Source organism: Sebastes fasciatus, chromosome 18 (genome assembly GCF_043250625.1).
Source record: "Sebastes fasciatus isolate fSebFas1 chromosome 18, fSebFas1.pri, whole genome shotgun sequence".
Taxonomy (NCBI): Eukaryota; Metazoa; Chordata; class Actinopteri; order Perciformes; family Sebastidae; genus Sebastes; species Sebastes fasciatus.
In genome coordinates this window covers 18,462,829-18,477,546 of record NC_133812.1, presented here as the reverse complement: position 1 = coordinate 18,477,546, position 14,718 = coordinate 18,462,829, and the positions used below count along the sequence as shown (strand labels likewise).

General features: G+C 37.4%; 3 protein-coding genes across 3 annotated transcripts in view; 2 read left to right on the top strand and 1 right to left on the bottom strand.

Moving 5' to 3' along the window:
* ppil6 (peptidylprolyl isomerase (cyclophilin)-like 6) overlaps positions 1-2,301 on the bottom strand; it is a 4,288-nt gene extending 1,987 nt beyond the window's left edge. The window contains exons 1-3 of the mRNA XM_074615797.1: positions 1,815-2,301; positions 1,622-1,717; positions 124-312 (exon numbers count right to left, since the gene is read on the bottom strand). Coding sequence (XP_074471898.1) covers positions 124-312; positions 1,622-1,717; positions 1,815-1,892 — 363 coding nt within the window. The 5' untranslated portion in view covers positions 1,893-2,301. The remainder of the gene's footprint in view (positions 1-123; positions 313-1,621; positions 1,718-1,814) is intronic.
* Positions 2,302-2,339: 38 nt separating this feature from the next.
* On the top strand, positions 2,340-12,057 carry gen1 (GEN1 Holliday junction 5' flap endonuclease). The gene is made up of 13 exons (XM_074615796.1): positions 2,340-2,731; positions 4,130-4,328; positions 4,409-4,585; positions 5,549-5,659; positions 5,744-5,817; positions 5,936-6,021; positions 6,267-6,417; positions 7,284-7,320; positions 7,414-7,494; positions 7,574-7,704; positions 7,800-7,861; positions 8,452-8,601; positions 9,105-12,057. The coding sequence occupies exons 1-13, from the start codon at positions 2,571-2,573 to the stop codon at positions 10,409-10,411; spliced, it is 2,727 nt and encodes a 908-aa protein (XP_074471897.1). The 5' UTR covers positions 2,340-2,570; the 3' UTR covers positions 10,412-12,057.
* A 949-nt stretch (positions 12,058-13,006) lies between these two features.
* On the top strand, positions 13,007-14,226 carry msgn1 (mesogenin 1). Its single transcript, XM_074616131.1, has one exon. It carries the CDS (start codon positions 13,374-13,376, stop codon positions 13,806-13,808), a length of 435 nt encoding a protein of 144 aa, XP_074472232.1. The 5' UTR covers positions 13,007-13,373; the 3' UTR covers positions 13,809-14,226.
* Positions 14,227-14,718: the final 492 nt, after the last annotated feature.

Genomic DNA, 14,718 nt, shown 5'->3' with positions numbered 1-14,718 from the left:
GACTGGAGCCTGATGGTTTGCAAATGACCTGCTTCCTGACACCCACCACAAACCAAAAATAACTTTCCATCCATATTTTTGAACCTATATTTGTTATTTTTAATGTCTGTGATGTTGACTTGCCCCGGTGTTCTGGAGGTGTTTGGTGTAGCCGTCCTCAGTGAGAGCCACGTAGAAAGCCTGCGGCTGAGTGAGAGAGAAGCTCCACTGATTCTCGGCCCAGTCGGCGAGATCCTTCTCATTACCGAGGAGAAGGCCGTTCAGAAAGCACATCAGACTGCTGGAGTACTGCCACACTTCACCACGCAGCTCCTTGAATCACAAGTGTTGAACAACAGATGTGATCAGCCTTTCAGAACAACTGTAACGTCAAACTACAGCAGTATTGTGTTGTGTAGATGTGTTAAGCTGTATAGTTGAGCATCACAACCCTCAGCAAGCTGCTGCAGCTCAGACAATACAGCAATGGTGGAAAATATAATTACTCAAACACTGTACAATTGTGATGTACTTGCACTTTACTTGAGTATCATTTTATGATACTTTACACTTAGACTTTACTGTATTTCAGAAGCAATCATTTTACTCTTTACTCCACTGTGATAATTTTAAATCTTTAATTAGGCCTACTTTGCAGATTAAGATTATATACAGAAGTTATGAGCAGTTATACAATGCAATATATTTATCTATTTATTTTTATTTGATAGGGAAGATGCAATTTAACATACTGTAGTTCCAATACAGGGCATGAAACTGATGTGCTGCAGAGTTTTTAGCTAATTTTCAACTGTTGTCTCTAGCTGGGCTTTTACATTTACAGTGTAATTAAAATATACAGCAGTCTATATCATAAGACCACAATACACCACAAATATGGAAATACAATAAAATACACATCACACAATACACTAATACACCTTGGTAATATGTCTTGTTTGTTCCTTGTTACAGATAGAGAGTTCAATCATCCAATCCACCAAACAACTCAAAACAAGAGTCAATACCAACAGGAGAATACACTGTTTACCATTGGCAGAGCATTTTGGTTTCTTGGGCGCTACCCACATAATCAGCTGTGCTGTTCATCCCACAAACGCATGATCCTTACAAGTTGGACATCATTGTGGAGGTAAATAAACAGGCGTTCCAACGATGTAAAATACAATGCCAATTAGCATTGTAACAACAGAGAAATAATCCACCAAACACAAATTTCCAAACTTAGGCTCTCTATATATGGTGGGCGAATGAGGAAAAAGTACCAAGCAATAATAGATTTTAACAGGTCAAAGATAAGCACAGCTCATAGTATATTTGTGTAGGTATATAGAGCCTATATTTTAGTAAGAGATGTTGTGAATGAGGAAATAGAGTGATTTAATATGACATTTGTGCTTTAGTTGTGTTGTACTAACTTGTTAGGGTGGGACAACACAACTTACACCTTTATAATTCTTATCAGTAGCCTACATAAAGAGTGGTGACATCATGTGTTTCCCAGCATAGCTCAGAGCTGTACTTTTAATGGGGTATTTTTACTGGCATAGCTACTTTCACCTATAAGTAAAATATCTGAATACAATAAAATGAGACTTCAAAAATACAATCAGAGACTTACCCTTTTCTTGTGAGACAGATATGTGTGCCAGTCACATTCGAGTAGTGGTTGAATTTTTGGATCCAGAAATGCTTCAGGAAACTTCTGTTTTAGTCCCTGTCATGCAGAGTCACAATATATAAGTGTTGTTAACACTCAGGTGAGAAAACATGTAAATAATGCTACATAAAACTCTAAGAAATGAACGGTTTACCTCGGCTATACTACTGGCAACACAGAAATTATGGTCTTTAATTAAGCCGACAATTTCTAGTTGTGTTTTTGAGTCCATGGTTGACAATAAAAACACTCAGAAAGTAAAAATTCAGCTTTGTCCTGTTAACAAGAGCCTCGTCTCCATAGCAACAGGCATTCAGAGGCGCTTTAATATGACGTTTATGTTCCCTTTCTTTCCACCTTGTTTTTCCTAAAAATCATGTTAATTAAAACTATAAGTTCAATATTTACAACATAGAAAGCTTTGTGGTTAATCTACATTCAATTCAAAACGTCGAATTTACTTTATTCTCCACGTCGTAGCAATTAATTCAGCAAAAAAAGGCTGCGTAGTCCATAGCAACAAGCATTTTAGAGGCACTTTAATATGACGTTCATGTCAGGCGTCGACCGACTTCTTGAAGTTGTTCCCTTTCTTTCCACCTTTGTTTTTCTAACATGTTAATTAAAACTATGAGTTAAATATTTACGATATAGAAAGCCGTGTGGTGTTCTACAATCAATTCAAACGTTTAATTGACTTTCTTTTCCACGTCGTAACAATTAATTCAGCAACAAAGGCTGCGTAGTAGAGAGATGTTGAACGAATTGGGACGCGGCCCAACGGCGCCACTGTTTGAAAACTCTCCGTCGTTGTCCTTGTGTTGTTGTTGTTTCGCTTTCACGTTTTCTTCACTCGTTATTCGGTTAAATCAGTTGAAAAGGGGCATTTTAGAGTAGTGTTTAGTTAGCTATGGGTGTTCACGAGTTGTGGTCCATCGTGGAGCCGGTTCATGAGTCGGTTCCGCTGTACAGTTTGAGCGGAAAGCTGCTGGCGGTTGACCTGAGTTTATGGGTGTGTGAGGCCCAGCACGTCCAGGCCATGATGGGGAGAGTTACCAAGCCACACCTCAGGTAGGATCACCTGTTACTGTGCTTTAATTAACTCATCATGGTGTTAGACCCCCTAGGAGAACATGTTTATTATCTGGTTCCCTCGAGTTACTTCATAGAGCACTTCTTCCAATCATTCCTGACTGTCCACACATTGCTGATGTACACAGCCCCCCTAGATGATGTCAGGGACCGTCCACAAAATGCAACGCAAAATATTCAATAACTTCATTATTATGCAGTGTAGTACCACCAAAATCACTTCACACATCAATGATCTCCTCATGGTTGTACTATAACACTTAGTTTGGAAAAAATATTATTTTGCATGATTTCTTTTAATTTTTAATGGGAAAAATATTCAATAACTTCAGTATTATGCAGTGTAATACCACCAAAATCACTTCACACATCAATGCGATCCTCATGGTTGTACTTTTGCATAATTTTGGTGAATTTTTAATGGGAAAATATTAAATAACTTCACTTTTATAAAGTGTAGTGCCATCAAAATGTCTTAATTAGTTTAATAAGTATAATCAAGAAGAGACCATTGTTGTGTGAAGTAATTTTGATGGTACTACACTGCATAATACTGAAGTTAAACACTTAGTTTGGAAAAAATATTATTTTGCATAATTTTGGTGAATTCTTAATGGGAAAAATATTAAATAACTTCAGTATTATGCAGTGTAGTACCAACAAAAAGTACTTCACACATCAATGGTATCTTTCTGATTATACTTATTTAACTAATTAAGACATTTTGATGGCACTACACTTTATAAAAGTGAAGTTATTGAATATTTTTTCCATTAAAAATTTCACCAAAATTATGTAAAAGCATATTTTTCCAAACTAAGTGTTGTAGTACAACCATGAGGAGATCATTGATGTGTGAAGTAATTCTGGTGGTGCTACACTGTATTTAGTTTGGAAAAATATGCTTTTGCATAAGTTTGGTGAATTTTTAATGGGAAAAATATTCAATAACTTCACTTTTATAAAGTGTAGTGCCATCAAAATGTCTTTTTTAGTTAAATAAGTATAATCAAGAAGATACCATTGATGTGTGAAGTAATTTTGATGGTGCTACACTGTATGATACTGATGTTATTGAATATTTGTCTCTTTTCGGTGTTGCATTTTGTAGACGGTCCCTGACCTCTGTCTCTCAGCCAGCTGCACATAGAGACCAATATTTTGTTTTATGTGTTGATTAAAATGAGGTTGTAGCTCGTTGTCCCCCCTAGGACATCATCTGGGGGGGCTCCGTACATCAGCAATGTATGGACAGTCAGGAATGATTGGAAGAAGTGCTCTATGAAGTAACTTGAAGGAACGAGATAATAAACATGTTCTCCTAGGGGTTTAGGGGGGCTCCGTACAATTCTGATATTTAAACATTTTTGTGTCCAGAAATTTGTTTTTCAGGGTGTCGTCGCTCACTCTTATGGGGGTAAAGCTTGTCTTTGTGATGGAAGGAGAAGCCCCCAAACTTAAGGCGGAAACTATGAGCAAGAGGACACAAACAAGATATGGAGGATTCAAAAAGGCTTCTGCTCCTAAACCCACAACAAACACCAGCAGAGGGCGCTTTAACGCTGTCCTCAGAGAGGTTGGTTGGTCCTCCACTCACCTGCATGTCTAATCGTAGTCAGTCATAATAAATTAATGTTATTTTTCTTACCTTTGTAGTGTGCAGACATGCTGGACTATCTGGGTGTGCCTTGGGTGACAGCTGCTGGGGAGGCGGAGGCCATGTGTGCCTACCTGGACTCACAGGGCCTGGTGGACGGCTGCATCACTAATGATGGAGACGCCTTCTTGTATGGAGCCCGGACTGTCTACAGGAACTTCAATATGAACAGTAAAGTATGTCATTATCATCCACACTAGTGTACAACATCTGGAGAAACTTCAACCCAAACAATGGACTGGAGTCTGATTGAAGTCTTTCACTGCTCTTTCCAAAGGGTTCTTCATTTCAAACTGTTCTGGGGATTAGTACTGAATTTATGCCTGTGATCAAAACTCAGTCAAGTGATTTAGACTTACTCCAGACCATTAAAGTAACACTTGGGCTCCAAGTCGGAGCTGTGAATTTTATCATGATTGTTTTCAAACACAAATTCCCTGTTGATTTCCAGAAGAAAATACTTTATTCAATGTAGTTGTTCCTAATCGCATCCCTAAAAAAATGGATAAGCCATAGGGTGAAGTAGTTATACTTCCTGTTATCTACTGTTAGTTTTTCTTTTTTACTTGAAGGACTTTATTTATGTATTTTTGATATTTTATTTTTATTGATTTTTCAATTTAACAAAACACATACATACCCTTCAACATAAAAAAAAGAAAAAGAAGAATATAAAACAGAAAAAAATAGTTTTAGACAAAAATATTTTATTATTTATTAGCAAAATCCCCAAGTAATTAACTAACAAGCTGCAAGCTAATTAATGCATTTCAATTTTGATCATTTTGTTATAGTATTTATCAAGTAGAAATACAAAATATATTCTCATTATAACAGCAAATGCAAAATAGATGGGCACTTTTCTCTCTTCCACATCAATTTGGCTGCTGTCAAAACCAAAGAGGAAACTTTGATGACTTTTGAAACACGTTATGGTAACCTGTGATACACATTTAACATTTATTTAGTCAATTACACTCATACATTAATCAGTAATGAAAATTATCTGCAGCCCTACACCTTTTATTCATACCTTTACACCTCTCTATATGTATCAACTCTGTTTATTATTCTACTGATGCCTTGGTTGTGAAAACCATCAAATGTGCATAATATTGTTTCTCATCTTTCCCCTCCAGGACCCTCAGGTGGACTGTTACAGGACCTCCAGGGTGCAAACAGAGTTGCATCTCTCCAGAGAGAATCTAGTTGGTCTGGCCATCCTCCTTGGCTGTGATTATATTCCTAAAGTACGGTGGGCATGTTAATCTGACATTTGCATCCTGAAAATCACCAATACGAATGTTAACTGCACATTGTCATTCTTTCATAAGGGCATACCAGGTGTTGGTAAAGAGCAAGCTCAGAGGCTTATCCAGACGCTGAAAGGACAAACACTTCTGCAGAGGTAGAAGATACACTCTCTGTGGATTCTTTTTCTCGCAGTATTTTCCTTTCTGTTTGCCTGTTCTCACATAAAGAGTGTATACAGTGTTGTGTTTGTAACCTTTCGCTGATCACCTCAGGTTCACCCAGTGGAGGGAGGAGAGTTCAGGTGTGTCTGAGGGAGTTGTAAAGAAGGTTCCTCACTGCAACGTTTGTCGACATCCTGGTGAGTGGTGCCCTGCTTTGAACTCTGACCCCTGCTCCTGATTCTGATAAGAGGTGGAAAGAAAGGGAGGGGGGGGGGTTAAAGCCATTTAAACTGTCATGTTAAAACATACATGTATGTGACAGATGGGTTAGAATGAATATGCCTCTGACTTTACACCCAAGTTGTAGTAGTGTGTTCGCCTTGGCTTGACTTCTCGTGTTTTTATCAAATATGAATTCTGATTCATCTCCTCCCTTTCTCAGGCTCAGCGAAGACACATGAACGTCGCGGCTGCGTGCTTTGCGACAGTAAACATTTCTGTCAACCTCAGGACTTTGACTACCAGTGTCCCTGTGACTGGCACCGCCATGAGCAGACCCGCCAGGCCTCGTCTTTTGAGGCAAATATCAGAAAGTATGTGACTTTGTGTACATAAACAGCACTTAAAAATAGTTAATGTAATTTCTGAAAATAGGGCTGAACGATTTTGATAAAATATCGAATTGCCATTATTTTGACTAATATTGCAATTGCATTATGATTTGCAATTTTAGAAGGAATGATCATTTTTACATAATTATCCTAATTTTCATTGAAAAACATATAAAATGATTATGGTGTGATTTTTGCAGGGATCTGTACCAAACAAAGATGTTTTCTTTAGTCAGTAGAATATGATGTGTAGGCCAGGACATCTCTGCAGCACCACAATATTTAATTATAAATGGTATTTCTGCGCATTTCGCCTCAACAAATATTGCGATTTTTAAAAAATGCTGCGATTTGAAAATTGCAATAGGCCATATTGTGATTTCAGTCAAATTTTGATTAATTGTGCAGCCCTAGCAGAAAATGAAAAAGTGGAATGGCAAGCAGGAAAATAAAGGCAACATATTAAATAGAAGATCAAGACTAACAGCATTATAGTCGGTCTATCAATGATCATTCTCAGTTGATAATGCTACTTAAGCACTGAAACGATTAGTTGATTGTCAGAAAAAGAATCTGCATCAATTTAGCTATTTTCCTATTCATCAAGGCATTTTTAAGCAAAAGTGGTGAAACATTAAGTGGTGTCCGCTCCTCAAATGTGAATATGTTCTGTTTTTCTTAGATTTCTATGAGAGTAAACCTGATATATTTGGGTTTTAGTCACAACTAAACAAGACTTAAAGATGTCAACGTGGGCTTTGGAAATTTATAATGGGTGTCATGATTTTTAAGGATGGTTTGCTTTAGGTATGTTTAATCTGTTCATTTTGTGTTTTATATTTTTTTAGGAAAACACTCGCAAGTCAACAGTTCCCTTTTACAGAGGTACAGTTCTTTTAATCTGCCATGGTTTATATGTTGTTTTAATAAGTGCTATAATAATCTACAACATATGATTTTTAATACTTCAATATGCAGATCATTCGTGAGTTCCTGATTTCAAAGGATAAGCCTATGTCACATTTCAAGAGGAGGCAGCCAAATATGCTCTTGATGCAGGTGATAGGTTTATGTTAATGACTTGTTCACTTCGTTATCTCTTAAAGTGAGTTGCATGTTAAAAGTGTGTGTTTTCCAGAAATTTGCCTACGACAAGATGGAATGGCCGAAGCACTACACCAGCGAAAAGGTTTTAGTCCTGATGAGCTACGCAGAGTTGATGAACCGAAAATATGGAAGAGAAATGTCCTCCCAAATCAAGCCCGTCAGGTAGTCTAACAAAAACGTCTCTTTAGTTGCTTTGTTGTAATAAATGTTATTTCAGTACATGCATAATGAACAACAACGTTTTTTTCCTACAAAAGAATATTGAAACCAAGGGTGAGGAATGCCGTCGCTTGCTTCGAGATCATCTGGAGAACACCAGGTCAGTTTAAAGCTCATGAACATGTAGTCTTCTTTTTCTCATTTCAGAGGATAAAAAGTTGATATCTAAGAAAACATCCTCTGAGTTGAGTGACGTGACTGCTGCATCAAGCGGAGGTTGGGGTGCGGGGTGCTCGTCACCGGGTTGTCTGTTAGTGACTTGCTGTGAGGTGGGGTTCAGAGGTGACAGATCAGTCACAACAGCCACTAGGTGCTAAACTGGCTTCCTCTCCAGGCTGGGAAATCTGTCATATCAAAGTTCACCTCACTAACAAGCTGGTCTGACGTGACCGTCCCGAGAAAGTCTCAATCAACTAATTCTGAACGGGGTTCCTCATTTAATTTATTATCTCATCTAAAAGAAGTATTTTTATACAACTAAATTATTACATGATGGATTTAAATGTGTACATATATATATATATACATATATATATATAAATGACTGGATATTCTAAATTAAGAATACTTGAAATCATTGATTATAAATGTATAGTTTTATTATGGAAACATAGTGTCTCTGTGTAATGTGTAATGAGTGTTACTGTAAACTGCAGTCCCCTGGTTAAATATCCCTGGTCATCCTGTCAGAACATTACGTGTTTCCTGAGGATCGGCCTGCAGAGGATCAACATGAGGTGAGGACGGTGGAGGAAGAGGCTCTCTTCCGTGTGGCCTTCCCAGAGGTGGTGGAGAGCTACCTGAGAGACAAAGCTCTGGCCGAAGAGAACAAGACCAAGAGTAAGACAATCATTTATAATATTCACTTTAAAAAATGGATATTAGGACTGAAAAATACAATATTAAATACAATTTCTGTGAAGATTTTTGTAAAATGAACCATGTCTGATGGTAAGTTTTTCACAACAAAACCGGGAGCCCCCCCACAGACTTGACAAGCTCCTGATCAAAGGCACCTGGAGCTCTGACTTGTTTTTCAAGGCTGTCTATTGCAGCAGCTCTGACACCTGAAAATGTAGAGTTTGGCAGCTCGACTGGTTCACACCAAAGGCTTTGATGCAGCCGAGAGGTGTCTGTCTCACAGGCTTCGCTGTCACTTTATACAGGTTGTACTTTGCTCCCCCCTGGTCATAACTGCTGCTGTAGGGCTTCACTTCCTCATGGGTAGAACAACTAGAACTTTACAGTCAAGAGATACCAGAGTGAATATGTTCACAGTAACTCATTCAAAATGCATTTGAAATCCTTTAGTTGTTGACATCCGCTCTCAATCTTCTTTACAGAGAAAAAGCCAAAGAGTAAAAAGGAGAAGCCGTCTGATGTCTCCGATGGTATTTCGGACCTCTTGGCTCAGATGACCCTTCAGAGTTCCTCTAACACTCAACCACAGACGCTGCTCCATACCGTTTCAGACACAGATGAACCAGAAGTGGTGGTTTTGAACACTCCAGTGAACCATAAACAGCGGCAGAAGTCAAAAGAAGACCACAGCGGTCTGGGCGATTGCCCCATTACTCCTCTGCCTCGTGCAGAATCAGAGGCCACTGCTTCACCGTCTGTCTCTGCTGTTATCGACGCTCTACACCTGAGTGATATCGACTGGGATGCTTTGTCCTTCACATCCTCTCCAGTTACAAACCACACCGCTGAGCCCAAACCGACCAAAGCCACAGACGGCGATGTCAGGGAAACAGAGGAGCAGAAAACCTCAAGTAACGTCAAAGAAGCAGACTCCAGATCTGCTCCAGAGCTGTGCTACACAGAGTGTCCTCTGAGAGACAGGCTGCTCATGAGGAACACAGCTATTAAATCTATAAATCAGATGGAGATACACAATGACGTGGTCTCAAAACAAATAAACTATGAGTTGGCGCCTCTCAAACACATTTCTTCTCATATCTCAAAACCAAATGGACAGATCCCCAGTAAAGGCAGCAGTATCCGTAAATTGTCTGTTGACAAAAAAGAACCACTAACTGACAAAAGGCAGTGTGCAACAAATAAGGCAGAAACTCACGGCTCAGTACAGCAGTTGAGACCTGCAGCTCAAACAAAGGAGGAATGCATTGGCTCCCAAAAGCCTCCTCCAAAATATAAATTCGTCCGTAAAGCCATTTCATCATCGGCTGACCCGCCACCACAGAGGTGCTACTCTGACCCGGGTCAAAGTAACAAGGACAACAACGCGCCGCAGACCACCAAGAAGAGCGTGTGCATGAGCATGTGTTCATCCAGCGAGGAAAGCGATGCAGAGAACCGCCAGTCTGGACCTCAAAGAAAAGCTAAAATCAAACCCATGATCAAGATCAAGGGCGGCTTGATCACAGACTTCCCCCTGAAACCTAAAACAACCAAACCAACAGCGAAAACAGCTCATACGGTTCGGTTATTACCAAAATGTCAGAGCTACAGTATAGATATTGAGATAAACAGCACACCTAGGAAATGCCAGGATGTCTCACCAGCTACTGTGGATGGTGATGTGTTCCCAGCATCACCTGTCGTTGTGTTAGATAGCGACGATTCAGTTATTTGTAGTGATAGTCCACTGCCACTGGCAGAGAGACTGAGACTGAAGTTCCTCAAGTGAGCAGCACGATTACAGGATGATGGACAAGAACATGTACGCTATGTTATGTTGAATGTGAAGGTTTATTCTTAACCTTGAAGGTTGACAAAAAAATCTTATCTCAGGGTCCACTCAATAGCTTTTTACAGAAGAGCTGCAACAATTAGTCAATTGACAGAGAATTAATCAGCAACTCTTTTGATAATCCAATGATCGTTTAAGTAATTTTCACAATTCTTCACAAGATGACATCCTCAAATGTCTTGTTTTGTCCACAACTCAAGATAATCAGTTTACTGTCATAAAGCAGTAAAGAAACTAGAAAATTTTCATATTTAAGAAGCTGGAATCAGAGAATTTAGACGTTTTTTTTCTTTCAAAAATGACTAAAAACAATTAATTGATTATCAAAATAATTAGAAATGAATTTATTAGTTGACAACTAATCAATTAATCGTTGCAGCTCTAGACAAGAACATGTAGAATGCTATTTTACGTTGAATCAAGTGAAAGTTTATTCTTAACCTTGTAAATGGAGGTTGACCAACATGGTCCAGTTTATTAGCTTTTTACAGAAGAGCTGCAACAATAAGACAGAATAATCAGCAACTCTTTTGATAATCCAGTAATCATTTAAGTAATTTTTCAAGCAAATAAGTAACTTTTGATGGTTCCAGCTTCTCAAATGTGAGAATTTGCTGCCTTTCCTTGAATATCTTTGGGTTTAGCCTGTTGATCAGACAAAACAAGACATTTGATGTTGAATGAAATTGAAATTGTGACGAAGTATCAAGAAAATAATCAAGAAAAACACAACAGGGGGGGGAAGTTTAAACACAGTTGTAAGTAAATGTACATGCTGATTAGTGAGATGAAGTTTGAAAGCTCCAGAAAAAAAGTTATTACTTTTATTTTATTAAAGCTGTGCCATTAGATTTTTTAAAATGTTATCCGATACATGTTGTGAGACTGAAATGTTTGACTGATTGTGTTTCACATGAACAAAATGTGAAATTGTTCAAATAAATATTTTTTTTATGTTTAATGTCGTATTGCACCAAAGTTTGCCTTGCTATAACGTGTTCTTCTGATCCTGAAAGGAACACTTTATGTAAATCAGTTGTGGATTAACACAGTTTCCACTATGTTATGCCATTTAACAGCACCACATGTGCTTATTTCCTCCCACTGCTGTTTGACAAGCTACATGTCACTCCACATATAACTAGAGAGAGAAGCTGAGGGGGACACAGAGGACGCTGCTGAGCCGTTGGTTTTACAACCAGCCGGTGTTGGTCCCCTTGATCATGAGTGAGGCCTTACACACCTTTTCAGACATGAAAGGTCTGGCAGGAGCTTGGTGACAGCTGCATCCTCTGCCCAAATAACAACTCCTAGTCCTAGTGCTGGCTCTTAAATCTGAGTTTTCCTATAGAGCAAGTGCTGGAACAGTTTGTCAGGATAATTCAGCTTGTTTTCCAGAGCAAATCAACTTGTCTCCTTAAGTGTGTTGGGTTCTTGTGAAGGATATTTACACTTGATGGAAACAGGGAAAAAAATACTGCATTGGAAACAAATAGCAAAATATATGTGTGCATGTAAAGGTAAAACAGGATTTTAAGATTCTGCACAAAGAACAGTAATAAATTTGACTTTTAATTATAACCCTTTCCAGGATAATAATTGTTGCTCATTCTGAACCTTTAGTGCTCTGATATATTTTTATTTTTTTTCCAATACTAGATTTATTGTATACAGAACAAAACATTCACCAACGTCCCCTATAATAACATTCTCGGTACAAAGAAACTTAACAAACCTAATATTAATATAAAATAAGCCAGTATAGATACAGGAAAGACATATTATATAAAAAAAAGATAAATAAATAAAAATAATATACACAAGTAAAAAAATACAATTAAAAAGAATAAAATAAAATATTTATATATACATATATATACTGTATACATATACATACATACACACATACATACATACACATATACGCACACCCAGTATATAAACATACAAAAACACATATACATATAATCAATTAAAAAATCAGTGTATATCAGTGCTCTGATATATATATATTTTTTTATTCCAATACTAGATTTATTGTTTTTTTGTTCATTTTGAAACAACAAACATTCATCAACGTCCCCTACAACATTATCGGTACAAAGAAACTTAACAAACCTAATATTAATATAAAATAAGCCAGTATAGATACAGGAAAAACACATTATAAACAAAAAAAAGATAAATAAATAAAAGAATATACACAAGTAAAAAAAAAATACAATTAAAAAGAATAAAATAAAAAAAAAAAAATATATATATATATATATATTTACTGTATACATATACATACATACACACATACATATACGCACACGCAGTATATAAACATACATATAATCAATTAAAAATCTGTGTACAATTCAGTCATCATCCTATTCTATCTCCCTATTCACAACTGATATATTTTAAACATTTTGTCACTGTAAGGCTATATACTCTCCATAAGTTAGAAATAGTATTGACTTATGTATTATTTAGTTTACTATACTATATAAAGCTTCCAGACTGAGGACACACTTAGGCCTGACTTGCCAGAGAGGTGTGAAGCTCTCAGGTGAAACAGCATCCTCTCATTCCTTCTTCATTAGACACATCACATCAAACTGAGAATTGTCGTCACGCAGACTTTAAAGAGTCATTTCCCCCACAAAAGGGAATCTAATTATTTGTCTTTCCATCACATTATCCGTCTATTTAAGCCTTATTCACACCCCAGTGATAAGGTCGCATTTTGGCACTTGGGAGTTTTTTCTTTGAACTTTGAGAGCTGTGAACCCATAAACCTCCAGAGATCGGTATAAAAACACTTTGAGGGGAAAAAAAATCACAGAATCTGTCATTCACCCAACCTGATGTCATCCTCGCTGCTTGGACTTCTGGGAGACTATTTCTAAACATGGACCTGGAGGTTTTCAGAGCTAAAATCCTATCTGAGTGGAGGAGCCATGGGATCACTTTTGGAGAAGATCCAGACTCTCTTCTTCTCGCCACCTCTCCGGAGTCCTCCTCCATGGACTCCATGTGCTCCTCACCAGAGATGTGCTTCTCTAGTGGGAAGGACTTCTCTTTGGGCTTCTCTGGACGCAGGGCGACTCCAACAACAACATCAGCGCAGAGGATGAGCAAGCCCAAGATGTCCACCAAGAGACGCGTGAAGGCCAGCGAGAGGGAGAAGATGCGGATGAGGAGCCTGGCAGAGGCTCTGCACCAGCTCCGGGACTACCTGCCTCCAGACTACAGCCAGAGTGGACAACCCATGACCAAGATACAAACACTCAAATACACTATTGAGTACATCAACAAGCTTTCAGACCTCCTGAGCTGCGCATAACGGACGCACATGGAGCTTTGACCTTTGACCTTGGACATTTAATAGAGTTAGTTGTATATATTTGATGAGTAATACAACATCTTTAACATAACTTCATTTAATATTTCTTTTGTTTGCCCTTCTCTTGATGTAAATATTGTTTACTGGGCACTTGGCAATTATTTTGTATATGAGGCTGCCTTTGATGGAGTTATGGATTCAGTGTTTGGAAATACAGTTTGCTGTTTGTTGATATTTATATGCTTTGCTTGTGGAAGGCTATCTTAATGGGTATATGCATTACTGATGAGGAATCTCTCTATAGCCTATTCCATGTGTTTGTGTTAACAGAGAACTTAGAGAAACATTCATAATACTTGTTGTATTTGGTTTCTGATGTGTTTTAGAGTTTCAGTAGCTGCATGATAGCCTATTAAAAGTTTTGTTGTGTCTGAAAGCTATTAAATAATTGTCTTTTGTAAAAGACTAGTTATATTGTCCATCCAATTCTTTGTATATTTTTTCCCAACTGTAAAATATATCAGGCTTGTTTAACATGTTTACACTGTTTTTTTTTTTTTTTAAATAGTTTTGATTTCAAATTGACATTATACAAAGTATAGAGAAAGCATAAGTGCCAAACATAAAAAGAACAAATCCAACATAAAATTAATAAAATAGAAATGAACATGCAAGTATGACAAATAAATTAACTTAAAAACCTATAGATGTTGCATTTATACATGTTTACATAATAATAATAATAATAATAATAATAATAAACTTTATTAATATAGCGCTTTTCTAAACAAGGTTACAAAGTGCTTTTCAGAAAGAAAAAAAAATCAACAAAACAGAAAAAAACAACAACAATAAATCAGCAAAGAATAAAATACAACCAACAGAGGGATCATAAAAACAAGAAACATCT

Coding starts and splice junctions, on each gene's coding strand:
- msgn1 (XM_074616131.1), top strand. CDS start 13,374: ATGGACCTGGAGGTTTTCAGAGCTAAAATCCTATCTGAGTGGAGGAGC.
- gen1 (XM_074615796.1), top strand. CDS start 2,571: ATGGGTGTTCACGAGTTGTGGTCCATCGTGGAGCCGGTTCATGAGTCG. Junction 4,586..5,548: donor ACTTCAATATGAACAGTAAA/GTATGTCATTAT, acceptor TTTCCCCTCCAG/GACCCTCAGGTGGACTGTTA. Junction 7,495..7,573: donor CAAATATGCTCTTGATGCAG/GTGATAGGTTTA, acceptor TGTGTTTTCCAG/AAATTTGCCTACGACAAGAT.